Consider the following 18,355-nt stretch of genomic DNA (forward strand, 5'->3'; position numbering starts at 1 on the left):
GGTGACACATTTCCTCCAATCACCTCCTGAGATGATGGGATCAGGTGACACATTCCCTCCAATCACCTCCTGAGATGATGGGATCAGGTGACACATTCCCTCCAATCACCTCCTGAGATGATGGAATCAGGTGACACATTCCCTCCAATCATCTGAGATGATGGAAATGACAAAAACACGACATAAATATCTCAGAAAACGGAATTCAAGTCAATAATAAATAAATGGATGCGGTGAGGAAGTGGCGGAAAAATGGAAAATTTCATCCCAACCTGGAGAAGTCTCCGCCTTCTGGGATCCCATCCCCCACCAGCAATACATGGAAACCGAAATGTGCAGGAACACAGAATCCTGGGGGGGGGAAGGAGACCCCTGTCAGTGTTGGAGGGGGAGGGATGAGACCCCTGTCAGTGTTGGAGGGGGAGGGATGAGACCCCCTCAGTGTTGGAGGGGGAGGGGTGAGACCCCCTGTCAGTGTTGGATGGAGGGGGAGGGATGAGACCCCCTGTCAGTGTTGGATGGAGGGCGAGGGTTGAGACCCCCTGTCAGTGTTGGATAGAGGGGGAGGGATGAGACCCCCTGTCAGTGTTGGATAGAGGGGGAGGGATGAGACCCCTGTCAGTGTTGGATGGAGGGGGGAGGGATGAGACCCCCGGTCAGTGGTCACAGCACTACAGGCTATAGCCAATGGCTGCCACTGCTGTCTCAGCCAATGAGGAGGGAGAGACCCAGGAGAGCCACTGCTCCTGTGCTGATCGCTGGATGGAACACATAATCACATGACTTCCAGAGGTTATACTGCTAACACGACCCCACATTTATGTCACAGTGGTGTACCCCTTTTCCTTGGTGGTCAGGGGTGGTGTACCCCCTTTCCATGGTGGTCAGGGGTGGTGTACCCCCTTTCCATGGTGGTCAGGGGTGGTGTACCCTCTTTCCATGGTGGTCAGGAGTGATGTACCCCCTTTCCATGGTGGTCAGGGGTGGTGTACCCCCTTTCCATGGTGGTCAGGGGTGGTGTACCCTCTTTCCATGGTGGTCAGGAGTGATGTACCCCCTTTCCATGGTGGTCAAGGGTGGTGTACCCCCTTTCCATGGTGGTCTGGGATGAAATACCCCCTTTCCTTGGTGTTCAGGGAGGAAGTACCCCCTTTCCATGGTGGTCTGGGATGAAGTACCCCCTTTCCTTGGTGTTCAGGGAGGAAGTACCCCCTTTCCTTGGTAGTCAGGGATGAAGTACCCCCTTTCCATGGTGGTCAGGGGTGGTGTACACCCTTTCCATGGTGGTCTGGGATGAAGTACCCCCTTTCCTTGGTGTTCAGGGAGGAAGTACCCCCTTTCCTTGGTGTTCAGGGAGGAAGTACCCCCTTTCCTTGGTAGTCAGGGATGAAGTACCCCCTTTCCATGGTGGTCTGGGATGAAGTGCACCTTTATATTGGTGGTGACTAGAGTCGAGTTAATAACTTGAGGCCAGTGGTGACTTTGCAGAGAGGAGAAATTCTCGTCCTGCAGCGCTGCCTCTGAAGAGTGACTCTGTCATTGGAACATTTTCAGGTCATTTTAGATGGGAGATCGCCCACCCAACACTGTCTGCCAGCCGGCTCATTGTCCCTAGACCGGGCCATTCAGCAGCAGACTCAGGGCACTTGCCCCAGATGTTGGGGTTTAGCCACATCTATAGAAACATGTATAATTGGCTCACTTTGGGGTTCTCAAGTTTTAGGGTCAACACATAGACTTCTCCGTATTGGTCGATCTGTAGGTTCCCCTGTAGATTGGTGTGTGATGGCCTCCAGTATGTAGTCACAGATGGTCACTATGACTGGGACAATAATTTCCTGTTTTATTGGAGGATTTGGCAGCCATTGTTCCTGCCAGTCTGGTTCTGTGCCACCTTCTCTTCTGCTGGACGGTTCGGGAAGGAAGGGGAGGTTCTATGGTGGACTTGTTGCTTCCGTGTTTCTCCGGGTCAGGAATGCATTCTATGAGCCGAAACTTTCCGAAGATGTCCAGTCTGGTCTCCATCTATGGATTTCTCCGAACAGAATGTCAGTTCTTCTGACCGTCCTCGTGGATTCTCTTCTCTATGAAGGACGGTTGATATCTCAGGTCATTCGTTCTATTCTTGGGTCTAATTCAGTGATTTGTCTGGAGAGAAGTCCAAGTCTTCAGTCTTTGTTGTTGGAACTTTCTGTACACTTCGTATGAAGATGGCCGATCTTTCTCTTTAGCTTCGTTGTAATTGTTTAATGTTGTTATTAGATTTTTTTCTGTATCTTTTACATCGGCAGGCTTCATATGGCCAATTGCTCTTATCTCATCAATCCTCCAGACAACACTCCTCAGTATAGCAATACCGGTCATACGAATATAGTAAACAAGTGAAATGTGAATGCTTTCCCAGTAAATGTTCCGGCATTCTCACAGATCAACAATCATTGGGTCCCCCATGACCAGACTTTTATTATTTGTCGGAGACCTCCAGATGTCTCTCCAGTTCCCATCCCGGGATTATCCAGCTGGTGGGATTTCACTGGCAGCATGTTGTGCCTTTCATTCCTCCCATTTCCTGTGCAGGCTTCAGCCCCCGCTTGGCCCTCTGTCCTCTCACACAGATGCTGGAACCCCAGAGGAAGGTAAGAGGCCTCATCCCGCTGGATGGCTCTTCCGAGTCGGACCAGCAACAGCCCCGAACAATATGCCCTCCTCTACAGATGTGCAGACCGAGGTACGATGACTGACGGGGCCCATATCCCAGGCTGAGAGCCTTCAGATCTACTAGAAGAATCTTTGTGCTGCTAAAACCTCCTCTCCTATCTCATGTCCCAACTCTTCTCCCATCCCTTCTGACTCCTCTCCAACCTGCTCTATGGACTCCTCACCCGTCTTCTCTCTCATCTCCTCTGCGGACTCCTCTCCCAACTCTTCTCCCATCCCTTCTGACTCCTCTCCAACCTGCTCTATGGACTCCTCACCCGTCTTCTCTCTCATCTCCTCTGCGGACTCCTCTCCCAACTCTTCCCCCATCCCTTGTCTCCTGTCTTCTCTCTCATCTCTTCTCCTGACTCCTGTCTCATCTCCTCTATGGAGTCCTCACCCGTCTTCTCTCCCATCTCCTCTGCAGACTCCTCTCCCATAAACTCTATGGACCCCTCACCCGTCTTCTCTCTCATCTCCTCTGCGGACTCCTCTCCCAACTCTTCTCCCATCCCTTCTGACTCCTCTCCAACCTGCTCTATGGACTCCTCACCCGTCTTCTCATCTCCTCTGCGGACTCCTCTCCCAACTCTTCCCCCATCCCTTGTCTCTTGTCTTCTCTCTCATCTCTTCTCCTGACTCCTCTCCAACCTGCTCTATGGACTCCTCACCCGTCTTCTCTCTCATCTCCTCTGCGGACTCCTCTCCCAACTCTTCTCCCATCCCTTCTGACTCCTCTCCAACCTGCTCTATGGACTCCTCACCCGTCTTCTCTCTCATCTCCTCTGTGGACTCCTCTCCCAACTCTTCCCCCATCCCTTGTCTCTTGTCTTCTCTCTCATCTCTTCTCCTGACTCCTGTCTCATCCACTCTATGGACCCCTCACCCGTCTTCTCTCTCATCTCCTCTGTGGACTCCTCTCCCAACTCTTCCCCCATCCCTTGTCTCCTGTCTTCTCTCTCATCTCTTCTCCTGACTCCTGTCTCATCTTCTCTATGGACTCCTCACCTGTCTTCTCTCCCATCTCTTCTGCAGACTCCTCTCCCAACTCTTCCCCCATCCCTTGTCTCCTGTCTTCTCATCTCTTCTCCTGACTCCTGTCTCATCTCCTCTATGGACTCCTCACCCGTCTTCTCTCTCATCTCCTCTGTGGACTCCTCTCCCAACTCTTCCCCCATCCCTTGTTTCCTGTCTTCTCTCTCATCTCTTCTCCTGACTCCTGTCTCATCACCTCTATGGACTCCTCACCCATCTTCTCTCTCATCTCTGCGGACTCCTCACCCGTCTTCTCTACCAACTCCTCTCCCATCTATTCCCCCATCCTTTCTCCTGACTCCTTATCCATCTTCTCTCTCTTCTCCTGACTCCTCTCCCATCTGCTCTATGGACTCCTCACCCATCTTCTCTCACATCTCCTCTGCTGACTCCTCTCTTAACTCTTCCCCCAACCCTTGTCTCCTGTCTTCTCTCTCATCTCTTCTCCTGACTCCTGTCTCATCTCCTCTATGGACACCTCACCAATCTTCTCTCTCACCTCTGCGGACTCCTCACCTGTCTTCTCTATCAACTCCTCTCAACTCTTCCCCCATCCTTTCTCCCGACTCCTTATCCATCTCTCTCTTCTCCTGACCCCTCTCTCGTCTCCTCTATAGACCCCTCTCTCGTCTCCTCTATAGACCCCTCTCTCGTCTCCTCTATTGACTCCTCTCCTCTATGGACCCCTCTCTTGTCTCCTCTATGGACCCCTCTCTTGTCTCCTCTATGGATCCCTCTCATCTCCTCTATGGACCCCTCTCTTGTTTCCTCTATGGACCCCTCTCTCATCTCCTCTATGGACCCCTCTCTTGTCTCCTCTATGGATCCCTCTCGTCTCCTCTATGGACCCCTCTCTTGCCTCCTCTATGGACTCCTGTCCTTTATGGACCCCTCTCTTGTCTCCTCTATGGACCCCTCTCTCGTCTCCTCTATGGACCCCTCTCCCATCCCCTCTATGGACCCCTCTCCCGTCTCCTCTATGGACCCCTCTCCTCTCCTCTATGGACCCCTCTCCCGTCTCCTCTATGGACCCTTCTCTCTTCTCCTCTATGAACCCCTCTCCCATCACCTCTATGGATCCCTCTCTCCTCTCCTCTATGGACCCTTCTCTCCTCTCCTCTATGGACCCCTCTCCCATCTCCTCTATGGACCCCTCTCTCCTCTCCTCTATGAACCCCTCTCCCATCACCTCTATGGATCCCTCTCTCCTCTATGGACCCCTCTCTCGTCTCCTCTATGGACCCTTCTCTCCTCTCTATGGACCCCTCTCTCGTCTCCTCTATGGACCCCTCTCTCCTCTCCTCTATGAACCCCTCTCCCATCACCTCTATGGATCCCTCTCTCCTCTCCTCTATGGACCCCTCTCCCGTCTCCTCTATGGACCCCTCTCTCATCTCCTCTATGGACCCTTCTCTCCTCTCCTCTATGGACCCCTCTCCCGTCTCCTCTATGGACCCCTCTCTCCTCTATGAACCCCTCTCCCATCACCTCTATGGATCCCTCTCTCCTCTCCTCTATGGACCCCTCTCTCCTCTCCTCTATGGACCCCTCTCTCGTCTCCTCTATGGACCCCTCTCTCCTCTCCTCTATGGACCCCTCTCTCCTCTCCTCTATGGACCCCTCTCTCGTCTCCTCTATGGACCCCTCTCTCGTCTCCTCTATGGACCCCTCTCCCGTCTCCTCTATGGACCCCTCTCCCGTCTCCTCTATGGACCCCTCTCTCGTCTCCTCTATGGACCCCTCTCCCGTCTCCTCTATGGACCCCTCTCTCCTCTATGGACCCCTCTCCCGTCTCCTCTATGGACCCCTCTCTCCTCTCCTCTATGGACCCCTCTCTCCTCTCCTCTATGGACCCCTCTCTCATCTCCTCTATGGACCCCTCTCTCCTCTATGGACCCCTCTCTTGTGTCCTCTATGGACCCCTCTCTCCTCTCTTTCTATGGACCCCTCTCTCCTCTATGGACCCCTCTCTCCTCTCCTCTATGGACCCCTCTCTCCTCTCCTCTATGGACCCCTCTCTCCTCTCCTCTATGGACCCCTCTCTCCTCTATGGACCCCTCTCTCGTCTCCTCTATGGACCCCTCTCTCGTCTCCTCTATGGACCCCTCTCCCGTCTCCTCTATGGACCCCTCTCTCGTCTCCTCTATGGACCCCTCTCCCGTCTCCTCTATGGACCCCTCTCCCGTCTCCTCTATGGACCCCTCTCTCCTCTATGGACCCCTCTCCCGTCTCCTCTATGGACCCCTCTCTCCTCTCCTCTATGGACCCCTCTGTCATCTCCTCTATGGACCCCTCTATCCTCTCCTCTATGGACCCCTCTGTCATCTCCTCTATGGACCCCTCTCTCATCTCCTCTATGGACCCCTCTCTCCTCTATGGACCCCTCTCTTGTGTCCTCTATGGACCCCTCTCTCCTCTCCTCTATGGACCCCTCTCTCCTCTATGGACCCCTCTCTCCTCTCCTCTATGGACCCCTCTCTCGTCTCCTCTATGGACCCCTCTCTCGTCTCCTCTATGGACCCCTCTCTCGTCTCCTCTATGGACCCCTCTCTCCTCTCCTCTATGGACCCCTCTCTCCTCTATGGACCCCTCTCTCGTCTCCTCTATGGACCCCTCTCTCGTCTCCTCTATGGACCCCTCTCCCGTCTCCTCTATGGACCCCTCTCTCGTCTCCTCTATGGACCCCTCTCCCGTCTCCTCTATGGACCCCTCTCTCCTCTATGGACCCCTCTCTCCTCTATGGACCCCTCTCCCGTCTCCTCTATGGACCCCTCTCTCCTCTCCTCTATGGACCCCTCTGTCATCTCCTCTATGGACCCCTCTCTCGTCTCCTCTATGGACCCCTCTCTCGTCTCCTCTATGGACCCCTCTCTCCTCTATGGACCCCTCTCCCATCTCCCCTATGGACCCCTCTCCCATCTCCTCTATGGACCCCTCTCTCATCTCCTTTATGGACCCCTCTCTCCTCTATGGACCCCTCTCCTGTCTCCTCTATGGACCCCTCTCTCCTCTCCTCTATGGACCCCTCTCCCATCTCCTCTATGGACCCCTCTCTCGTCTCCTCTATGGATCCCTCTCATCTCCTCAATGGACCCCTCTCCCATCACCTCTATGGACCCCTCTCTCCTCTATGGACCCCTCTCTCATCTCCTCTATGGACCCTTTTCTCGTCTCCTCTATGGACCCCTCTCCCATCTCCTCTTCCATTGGCCGGGTTTACAGATTCATTTATTTTGTCTCCTTTAAATCTCGGTTTCTGAACTTTCTCTTCGCTGTTTCTTCTCCTTTGGAAACAAGAAGGCGGTCCTTAGAGGCGGTCCTTGGAGGCGGTCCTTGGAGGTCTGAACCAGAATCTGAGTCCAAATCTCAGAGACAACAAGCAGATGTTTTGGTTGAAGACGGAGAGGAAGGAGAGAGTCTTCCGGATCCCAGTGTGAGATCTGACGGCAGATCCATCAGCAGATCCAAGGCTTCGGGAGATCCGCTGGGACAGCAGGAAGAACTTCATTGGCAGTAAAGGTAACCTGAGCTGAGATATGGGGGCCACCCTGCTGGCCTCTTCATGAAAATGCCGGTGCTTGGCTGTCATGCTCATCCCCCGACTTCAGTACTTTCAGGGGGGGAATTTACTAAAGGCAAATAGGCTGTGCACTCTGCAGGGGCGTGGCTACAGAGCTTAGCAAATGAATCTGAAGCAAAGAACACCCAATCACACGCAAGGAAAATAAAAAAAAACCATTTGCTTGCATGTGATTGGATGATGGAAGTCAGCAGAGCTCCGCCTCATTTACTAAGATCTGAAGCAGTCCTCAGTCTATCTGCCTTTAGTAAATCCCCCCTAAGAAGCCAGCCAATGAGAACACTGAAGCCAGAGAATGGGCATGCCTGCCAGGTGAAGGGGGTCATTCACACCACGCCCTCTGCATTCACTCTGCGTTTGCGCACGTTTTTAGTGCATTTTTTTAAATAGTTTTTTCATGTATTTCCATTTATTTTCTTTACTGCACTGCATTTACATGCGTGTGCAGTGCGTTCCTGTGTGTGCAGAAAAATGCGTCATCTAAATGCACACGAAAGCACTGCAGCGGTGTGAACGCGGCTCATTGGATCACATTCGGTTTTTGCATACGCACCTGACTGCATGTGGTGTAAATGAGCCCTAAAGGTGGGAAAGTGATACGTTGGTGAATAAATGAGACGGGCGCTGGTGTGCGGGGAATGAGGACAGCTTTCATGTTTGGACTGGAGTTGTAGGGTCCAGCCTCTCACCAGGCGGCCATCTTGGGAGGGTCTGATTTCACACAGTTTTCGGGAACGTCCCTCTCCGGATTCCTAGGTGAAGCTTAGGGCGGGGGGGAGGGGTTCCCGGGTTGGAATTCTCTGTATCTCACATCACTGTCGATTGTTAGTGATGGATCTGTAAACCTTCATATAGTCCGAAGCACGCAGGTGTGAGGACAGCAGATACTTCTCTGAGCCGAATCTCTTCATTCCCCTCACCGGGGTACCGGCAGAACCAAAAGGATCCCAACAGCCCCAGAACATTTCTCTGAACAGATCTCCTTCATGTAGAGGAACAGAAATGATATCCACCATATTCATCAACCAATCCATCTCCTATACAAATTCGTTCATTCAGCTGCCAAATCCAGAGGAGGACCCGGCCTGTTCCCCCACATCACTGACCACATCTGGAATGCTCTGTTCTCCATATCCCTGCTTCCAAATCCAGAGGAGGACCCGGCCTGTTCCCCCACATCACTGACCACATCTGGAATGCTCTGTTCTCCATGTCCCTGCTTCCAAATCCAGAGGAGGACCCGGCCTGTTCCCCCACATCACTGACCACATCTGGCATGCTCTATGCTCTCCATATCCCTGCTTCCAAATCCAGAGGAGGACCCGGCCTGTTCCCCCACATCACTGACCACATCTGGAATGCTCTGTTCTCCATGTCCCTGCTTCCAAATCCAGAGGAGGACCCGGCCTGTTCCCCCACATCACTGACCACATCTGGAATGCTCTGTTCTCCATGTCCCTGCTTCCAAATCCAGAGGAGGACCCGGCCTGTTCCCTCACATCACTGACCACATCTGGAATGCTCTGTTCTCCATGTCCCTGCTTCCAAATCCAGAGGAGGACCCTGCCTGTTCCCTCACATCACTGACCACATCTGGAATGCTCTGTTCTCCATGTCCCTGCTTCCAAATCCAGAGGAGGACCCGGCCTGTTCCCCCACATCACTGACCACTTCTGGAATGTTCTGTTCTCCATGTCCCTGCTTCCAAATCCAGAGGAGGACCAGGCCTGTCCCCTCACATCACTGACCACTTCTGGAATGTTCTCTTCTCCATGTCCCTGCTTCCAAATCCAGAGGAGGACCAGGCCTGTCCCCTCACATCACTGACCACATCTGGAATGCTCTATGTTCTCCATGTCCCTGCTTCCAAATGCAGAGGAAGACCCTGCCTGTCCCCTCATATCACTGACCACATCTGGAATGTTCTGTTCTCTATGTCCCTGCTTCCAAATCCAGAGAAGACCCGGCCTGTCCCCTCACATCACTGGCCACATCTGGAATACTCTATGTTCTACATGTCTCAGCTTGCAAATCCAGAGGAGGACCTTGGCCTGTCCCCCCACATCACTGACCCCATCTGGAATGCTCTATGCTCTCCATGTCCCTGCTTCAAAATCCAGAGGAGAACCCCGGCCTGTTCCCCCACATCACTGACCACATCTGGGGCACTCTATGTTTTCCATGTGAAAGTGAAAGTATAAGGGGGCGCTTCCACTCCCCATAGACACCCCGCACTCCATCTCCAAATGCCATGAACTAAAATAACACAAACAATACATGGTGCTCCATGCAGTCCAACACCAATATGGAAATACTGTTTGTGTGGCACCGAATCTTCCCAAAGTGCTTCACCTCCATAGTCACCACAATGTGCTCACCAAAGATCCATCACCCTCTTAATTAAAAGTAAAGGTCATAAAGCGCTGTTGGCCCCGGATGCTCCCCAAGTGCCGTTCCTCACTTTTCCTCCAATCATCACTTGTCTTGTGAGCCCAATGTCTCTCCATCATTGTCCCCCAAGGACCACGAAGACCGAACACTCAGCGTCTGTGCACCACCGTTCCACTTCCCGGACCTCGGCGTGCGCTCCAAATACCGCAAACCGGAAATGACGCTCAGCCAAGCATACAACAACCGTAAGCCGTCTCTACACTCTTCACCATGTGGTGTCCTCAGGAAGCTTCCTGGGACAATGGGGTACAGACGCTGAGTGTGTTGGTGCCGAGATATTGGGCACCACGTTGTGTAGGCTTCACTCTTGGTATTATGAGAATGGTATCATGGCTCTGCGCTTGGAGGAAAGAATATCTCTTCTGTTTCTTTTTTATTGTTATTTGGTTTTATTCGGTTCATGGAGAGTGTAAGCGCCCACTTATACTTTCACTTTCTTTGTTCTCCATGTCTCTGCTGCCAAATCTGGAGGAGGACCCCAGCTTGTCCCCCCACATCAGTGACCACATCTGGGACGATCTATGTTCTCCATGTCTCTGCTGCCAAATCTGGAGGAGGACCCCAGCTTGTCCCCCCAAATCACTGACCAAATCTGGGATGATCTATGTTCTCCATGTCTCTGCTGCCAAATCTGGAGGAGGACCCCAGCTTGTCCCCCCAAATCACTGACCACATCTCTGACGCTCTATGTTCTGCATGTCTCTGCTGCCAAATCTGGAGGAGGACCCCAGCTTGTCCCCCCACATCACTGACCACATCTGGGATGTTCTATGTTCTCCATGTCTCTGCTGCCAAATCTGGAGGAGGACCCCAGCTTGTCCCCCCAAATCACTGACCACATCTCTGACGCTCTATGTTCTGCATGTCTCTGCTGCCAAATCTGGAGGAGGACCCCAGCTTGTCCCCCCACATCACTGACCACATCTGGGATGTTCTATGTTCTGCATCTCTGCTGCCAAATCTGGAGGAGGACCCCAGCTTGTCCCCCCAAATCACTGACCACATCTCTGACGCTCTATGTTCTGCATGTCTCTGCTGCCAAATCTGGAGGAGGACCCCAGCTTGTCCCCCCACATCACTGACCACATCTGGGATGTTCTATGTTCTGCATCTCTGCTGCCAAATCTGGAGGAGGACCCCAGCTTGTCCCCCCAAATCACTGACCACATCTCTGACGCTCTATGTTCTGCATGTCTCTGCTGCCAAATGTGGAGGAGGACCCCAGCTTGTCCCCCCACATCACTGACCAAATCTGGGATGATCTATGTTCTCCATGTCTTTGCTGCCAAATCTGTAGGAGGACCTCAGCTTGTCCCCCCACATCACTGACCACATCTGGGACGCTCTATGTTCTCCATGTCTTTGCTCCTCAGATTTCTCCTTTTTTCCTCATTTTGCTACTTTAGTTTCACGTCCTATCAGAATCTATGCTTCCTTTCCTCGGTCTCCTCTCCAGTCTTCTGCAAGCTTCTCCCGGCCTCATCTTTTCTATCATCTATGTGGTCACAGAATCTTTGAATTCATTCCTTGATATGTCCTCACTCCCTGAAGTTTCAGAGTCATCGATGCAGGAAGTGGTCCCCGCATCGGTATGGCCCAGAACATCGGATCTGCAGTTTGTGTTCAGAATATTGAGGTGTAATGACTGTACTCTGCATCATGTGATTCATCTGTGACTTTTCATTTCAGAAGGACCAGCAACTCTCGAATATGGACTCTTCCTCCAGGCGTGTGGTCATCAATGTCGGAGGCGTCAGATTTGAAACCTATACCAGCACACTGCTGACCTTCCCGGGTACAAAACTATCCGCCTTGGCTGAGCTCAGCCCCAGCGAAGCCGGCAACTACGACCCTCAACGCAATGAGTTCTTCTTCGACCGGAACCCCGAGGTGTTTGGCTATATATTGGACTATTACAGGACGAGGCATCTCCATTGCTCCCATAACACGTGTAGAGCCGTTCTCATGGAGGAGCTGAGCTTCTGGGAGGTGAGCTTCACTCAACTCTCCCAGTGCTGCTGGCTGAACATCAACCACAAGTCCCAAGCCATGGAAGACTTCTCCTCCTGGAATGAGACGGGACCCAGCGATGAGCATCTTCTACTGCAGACAGACGGAGAGGAGCACAGCTGGAGAGGACGATGGCAGCCCAAAGTCTGGAACCTCTTCCAGAAGCCGTACTCTTCCCTGGCAGCAATGGTAAATAATGTCATATGGGGGGGTACACCCAGAACCACTCCCAAAAGAGTCACCCCTTATGGAAAGAGGAGCCCCTATTACAGGGCCTTTAGAAAGAGGAACCCCCTATCATAGGGCCTTTAGAAAGAGGAACCCCCTATTACAGGTCCTTTAGAAAGAGGAACTCTTATTATAGGGCCTTTAGAAAAAGGAACCCCTATTATAGGGCCTTCAGAAAGAGGAACCCCTATTATAGGGCCTTCAGAAAGAGGAACCCCTGTTATAGGGCCCTAGAAAGAGTAACCCCTATCAGGGGTGTATTTACCACAAGGCAAACAAGGCAGTTGCCTAGGGCGACATTTTTCAGGGGGGGAGCACTGCCCCTTGGAAGAAGGGACACACGTGGCTTGGGGACCTGGTGGGTTCTGAGAGATGCTGTGGTTTTCATGACGGTGGATGCAGAGCCCGACTCTCATTCCTGGGCTGTGAAGGTGAGTGTCTTTCTCTCTCTCGCCATGAGGGATGATGGCTGGTGTATGGGGGGCAGTGGTAGTGGAAGGCTCGGGTGGAACGCAGGGGTGTTCTTGGTCACTGTCAGGCTCTTTCTACGGGGGGCGCGGGGGGTGCCAATTTTTGTGTTGCCTATGGCAGTACAAAACCTAAATACACAACTGACCCTTATTACAGGTCCTTTAGAAAGAGGAACTCTTATTATAGGGCCATTAGAAAGAGGAACCCCTGTCATAGGGCCATTAGAAAGAGGAACCCCTGTCATAGGGCCCTTAGAAAGAGGACCCCCTATTATAGGGCCTTTAGAAAGAGGAACCCCTATTATAGGGCCATTTCATCAACCAGCATTAGAGATAGTTGAACCCGTCTCCTCCTAATATGAGGAGGTCCTTCCACATCCGAGGAGCCTGAGGAGCTCCATTCCTGTCTGGTGACTACTTAGAGGTCCCAGCGCCCGAACTAGTGGCTCAGCCCCCACAGAACTTCGGGGTCCAATGACTGAGATACTTATTAACCTCTTCGGCTCCGGAAGATTTTACCCCTTGTTCCAATCCCCTCCCAATCATGTGATTCAGGTGTTCCAATCCCCTCCCAATCATGTGATTCAGGTGTTCCAATCCCCTTCCAATCATGTGATTCAGGTGTTTCAATCCCCTCCATATCATGTGATTCAGGTGTTCCAATCCCCTTCCAATCATGTGATTCAGGTGTTCCAATCCCCTCCCTATCATGTGATTCAGGTGTTCCAATCCCCTCCATATCATTTGATTCAGGTGTTCCAATCCCCTCCATATCATGTGATTCAGGTGTTCCAATCCCCTCCCGATCATGTGATCCAGGTGTTCCAATCCCCTCCCGATCACGTGATTCAGGTGTTCCAATCCCCTCCATATCATGTGATTCAGGTGTTCCAATCCCCTCCATGGACACAGGTGTATACAATCAAGCCCCTAGGCATGCAGACGGCTTCTACAAACATCAGTGAAAGAATGGGTCGCTCTCAGGAGCTCAGTGACTCCAAGCGTGGTCCCGTGATAGGTGGCCACCTGGGCAATAAATCCATCCGTGACATTTCCTGGCTACTAAATATTCCACGCTCAACTGTTAGTGGGATTATAACAAAGTGGAAGCAACTGGGAACAACAGCCACTCTAGGCCTCCTCCCCCGACATCAGTGCCTGACCTGACAAATGTGCTTCTGGAAGAATGGTCCAACCTTCCAATAGACACCCTCCTAAACCTTGTGGACGGCCTTCCCAGAAGAGTTGAAGCTGTTATAGCTGCAAAAGGCGGGGCCAACTCAATATTGAACCCTACAGACTAAGACTGGGGGGCCATTAAAGGTCATGTGCGTGGAAAGGCCGGGGGCCCAATACTTGGGGCAATATATTGTATATCCCAGCAGCCCAGTCACAGCCGTGGGTGGGCAGAGCTTGTGGTCATTATGGAGGAGCCTGGCTACCTGAATCCAAAAGAGTCATCTGGGCTCTGACACCTGATCAGTGGATCATACCGGACCACGGTGGACCCACTGGGCAGGTAAGTATGCTTTCTGATGAGAGCGTAGCAGAGGGGGTAGGTGGTGGAACAATCAGGAGGATGACATAAAAACTGAAAACTGTATAGATGTCAATGTAAGAGAAGACTTTCCCGCTATGACAACTGCAGTCTCTTTGTTCCAGGGTGTCACCGCCATCTCCCTCCTCTTCATCATTGGAGCCATCATCATCTACTTTGAGAAGACAAAGCCGCATTTTTTACATGTGCAGAACAAGTCTCACCCCTCAGAATATGAACCGTTCCACTCCGTCCAGCAGGAGGTGGTATTTGAGAATCCGTCTTACCTCCTCTACCTGGAGCTGCTTTGTGTTCTTTGGTTCGGGTTGGAGTTTGGGACGCGTTTCTTCTTCTGCCCCAACAGAAGAAAGTTTCTGAAGAGTCCTCTGAACTGGGTGGACTTTCTCTCTCTCTTTCCTGTCTTTGTGGAGCTGATGACCAGAGGCCTGATGGAGAAGATGGACATTGTCTGGAAGGTCCTGGGCTTGATGCGGATTGTCTACATCCTCAAACTGTTCAGACTTGTCAGGCTAATGGACAGCAGCCTTGTCCTGAGGGTTCTGTCCGGGACCCTGAGAGCCATAACCCGGGAGATCTTCATCCTCATGCTGATCCTGGCCTTGGAATGTCTGTTGTTTGCCTCTTTGGCCTTCCATTTAGAATTGTCCAGTTTAGAAAGTGATCAGATGAGACATGAACTCTTTGAAGATATATATAGCTGCTGCTGGTGGGCCATCATTACACTGACCACCGTAGGGTACGGCGATCTTTTCCCCATCACCACGGGTGGACGCATAGTAGCCAGCCTGGCCGCTATTTCTGGCATTCTGACCATCGTGTTGCCCATCCCAATTTTAGTGATTAAGTTTCAGCGTTACTATTCCATCGCTCTGGCCAAAGAGAGGCTGAAGCTCCAGCAAACCTTGTAGAGTCCTGGATGGACCTGACTTCTACAGAGCATTCCGGAAGTATTCAGACCCCTTCCCTGTTCTCAATGATACTACGCTCGTAATATACGCTCAGCACCCCATCATGACAAAGTGACAACAGAATTATAGGAATGTCTGAATTTACGAGAGAGGAAAAGCTGAGACCTCACATCGGCAGAAGTCTTCAGACCCTTTGCAGCAACACGCTCAGGTGCCTCCCGTTTCTGTTGGTGAGATGTTTCTACACCCTGATTGGAGGCCACCTGTGATAAATTCCATTGATTGGACATGACTTGGAAAGGCCACACCCCTCTATAAAAGGTCACATAGCTGACACTCCCGTTTCTGTTGGTGGTTGGTGAGATGTTTCTACACCCTGATTGGAGGCCACCTGTGATAAATTCCATTGATTGGACATGACTTGGAAAGGCCACACCCCTCTATAAAAGGTCACATAGCTGACACTCCCGTTTCTGTTGGTGGTTGGTGAGATGTTTCTACACCCTGATTGGAGGCCACCTGTGATAAATTCCATTGATTGGACATGACTTGGAAAGGCCACACCCCTCTATAAAAGGTCACATAGCTGACACTCCCATTTCTGTTGGTGGTTGGTGAGATGTTTCTACACCCTGATTGGAGGCCACCTGTGATAAATTCCGTTGATTGGACATGACTTGGAAAGGCCACACCCCTCTATAACAGGCCTCACAGCTGACAATGCATACTGTATGTCAAAGGAACTGCCTGCAGAGCTCAGAGACAGGATTATGGCAAGGCACAGATCTGGGGAAGGCTACAAAAACATTCCTGCTGCACTGAAAGTTCCCCAGACCACAGTGGCCTCCGTGATTCTCACGTGGAAGACGTTCGGCACAGCCAAGAGCTGGTCACCCAGCCAAACCTTGTAAACTCCAAGTTGTATGTGGTTTGCACAGAGGAGAGGCTTCTGTCTCACCACTCTGCCATAAAGCCCATATTGGTGGAGGGCTGCAGTGATGGTCGTCCTTCTGGAACGTTGCCCCATTTCCACACAGGATCTCTGCAGCTCAGTCAGAGCCATCATCGGGTTCTCAGTCACCTCTCTTACTAAGGTCCTTCTCCACCGATTGCTCAGTTTGGCCGGGTGACCGGCTCTGGGAAGAGTGAGAATTATGGAGGCCACTGTGCTCTGGGGAACCTTCAGCGCAGCAGGAATGTTTTTGTAGCCTTCCCCAGACCTGTGCCTTGCAATGATCCTGTCTCTGAGCTCTGCAGGCTGTTCTTTTGACCTCCTGGATTTTACTCTGATACAGTATGCATTGTCAGCTGTAAGGCTTTTTATAGAGGGGTGTGGCCTTTCCAAATTCTGTCCAATCAATGTGATTTCCCACAGGTGGCCTCCAATCTGGGTGTAGGAAAATCTCAGCAACCACCAGGAGAAGCGGGCGGCACCTGAGTGTGTTCCTGCACAGGGTGTGAAGACTTCTGACGATGGGAGGTTCCAGATTCTTATTTTGAATGAATTCACCAACATTTCTATGATTCTGTTGTCAGGTTGTCATGATGGGGCGCCGAGCGAAGATTCCTGAGGAAAGAACGAATCTAAACATCTGTAGTAACCGGCGGCAACATCACAGCATTGAGAGCAGTGAGGGGTCTGAATACTTCCGGAATTCTGTATATTATTCTCCTCCCATCCCCCCACAAGCCAGTGTATTCCGGAATACGCCGATATCTGCCGCTTCCTACCAGATAGACGAGGACTTCAGACTGAGTGTAAGCTCTAGAACAAGGAGAAGGGGCCCGTCTCTATCCTCAGTGAGGGGCCCGTCTCTGTCCTCAGTGAGGGGCCCGTCTCTGTCCTCAGTGAGGGGCCCGTCTCTGTCCTCAGTGTGGGGCCCGTCTCTGTCCTCAGTGAGGGGCCCGTCTCTGTCCTCAGTGAGGGGCCCGTCTCTGTCCTCAGTGTGGGGCCCGTCTCTGTCCTCAGTGTGGGGCCCGTCTCTGTCCTCAGTGTGGGGCCCGTCTCTGTCCTCAGTGTGGGGCCCGTCTCTGTCCTCAGTGAGGGGCCCGTCTCTGTCCTCAGTGAGGGGCCCGTCTCTGTCCGAGGGGCCCGGCTATCCTCCTGTGTAGGAGAGGACAGAGCTGGAGGGGGGTTACAGCCGGAGTGACCCCACGTACCCCGCTATCAGGGAGGTGGGACATCCCATCCCTGGGGGGGGATCTCTGACTTCATCTATGAAATATCAGATGATGTGGAGGGGACACCGGTGCAGCGAATCCCAAGTCTCAGCACCTGGGGCAGCACTGTCCTTGTGGCTCGTGTGGCTGGAGGATGAGCCGTCTCTTCATCAATAAAATGTTCTGAAGTAACAATCGTATAATCAATCGTCTGATAATCAATAAATCACCACCAGCTGTATCCCGGCCTCTGATGTGTTTATCTGACGGGGGGGGACCTGCACGTCACAGCGGAGTTCCTCCTCATGGTGACCCCATACACCTGGCTGCCCCCATGCTGTGGGATGACACACTCCATGCAGCTTCTGCTGGTGACACCCTCGCTGGTTGTGGTCATTTATAGTGAATGTTCTCTTCCTGGTTCTCCAGCTGCTGTGGAACTACAAATCCCAGGATGTTACCCCTCCCCCATGTGACCAATAGTGGGTGGAGCTGTAGAGACTCCGGCTGTGCTGATGATCTCCCATCCAGCCAATCGCCTGACACCCCTCTATGTTGGGTTAGCTGCAGACAGTGAACTCCGGCTCCGCCCACAACTGAGTCCATGTATGCAGAATCCTCTCTACAGTTCGATCCACACCCCCCAACAAGGTTTACCCACCGATCCACACTCCCCAAAAGGGTTTACCCACCGATCCACGCCCCCCAACAAGGTTTACCCACCGATCCACACTCAACAAGGTTTACCCACCGATCCACGGCCCTCAACAATGTTTACCCACCGATCCACGCTCCCCAAAAGGGTTTACCCACCGATCCACGCTCCCCAACAAGGTTTACCCACCGATCCACGGCCCTCAACAATGTTTACCCACCGATCCACGCTCCCCAAAAGGGTTTACCCACCGATCCACACTCAACAAGGTTTACCCACCGATCCACGGCCCTCAACAATGTTTACCCACCGATCCACGCTCCCCAAAAGGGTTTACCCACCGATCCACACTCAACAAGGTTTACCCACCGATCCACGGCCCTCAACAATGTTTACCCACCGATCCACGCTCCCCAAAAGGGTTTACCCACCGATCCACGCTCCCCAACAAGGTTTACCCACCGATCCACACTCAACAAGGTTTACCCACTGATCCACGCCCCTCAACAATGTTTACCCACCGATCCACGGCCCTCAACAAGGATTACCCACTGATCCTCGCTCCCTTCTCACCTCCACTCCCAACCCCCTCACCTCCACTCC

General features: G+C 52.3%; 1 protein-coding gene across 3 annotated transcripts; it reads left to right on the plus strand.

Annotated features, from left to right (window-relative positions):
- The first annotated feature begins 2,461 nt into the window (after nt 1-2,461).
- On the plus strand, nt 2,462-17,338 carry LOC149431506 (voltage-gated potassium channel KCNC1-like). 3 transcript variants are annotated; one of them, XM_089665530.1, is made up of 4 exons: nt 2,462-2,728; nt 7,033-7,251; nt 11,453-11,962; nt 14,134-17,338. In XM_089665530.1, the coding sequence occupies exons 3-4, from the start codon at nt 11,474-11,476 to the stop codon at nt 14,935-14,937; spliced, it is 1,293 nt and encodes a 430-aa protein (XP_089521656.1). In that variant the 5' UTR covers nt 2,462-2,728; nt 7,033-7,251; nt 11,453-11,473; the 3' UTR covers nt 14,938-17,338. The 3 variants fall into 3 exon arrangements, with proteins under 3 accessions (XP_089521656.1, XP_089521657.1, XP_089521655.1); XM_089665531.1 differs by having other exon boundaries at nt 2,462-2,636; nt 7,030-7,251; XM_089665529.1 differs by having other exon boundaries at nt 2,638-2,728; nt 7,030-7,251.
- The last annotated feature ends 1,017 nt before the right edge of the window (nt 17,339-18,355 follow it).

This window comes from Staurois parvus, unplaced genomic scaffold (assembly GCF_062004578.1).
Source record: "Staurois parvus isolate SC_StPar_1 unplaced genomic scaffold, SC_StPar_1.0 ptg002230l, whole genome shotgun sequence".
NCBI lineage: Eukaryota > Metazoa > Chordata > Amphibia > Anura > Ranidae > Staurois > Staurois parvus.

Bases quoted from the DNA above. Each gene is read 5' to 3' on its own strand.
- LOC149431506 (XM_089665530.1), top strand. From the start codon at position 11,474: ATGGACTCTTCCTCCAGGCGTGTGGTCATCAATGTCGGAGGCGTCAGA. The intron at 11,963-14,133 runs GTAAATAATGTC...TCTTTGTTCCAG, and splicing joins ACTCTTCCCTGGCAGCAATG to GGTGTCACCGCCATCTCCCT.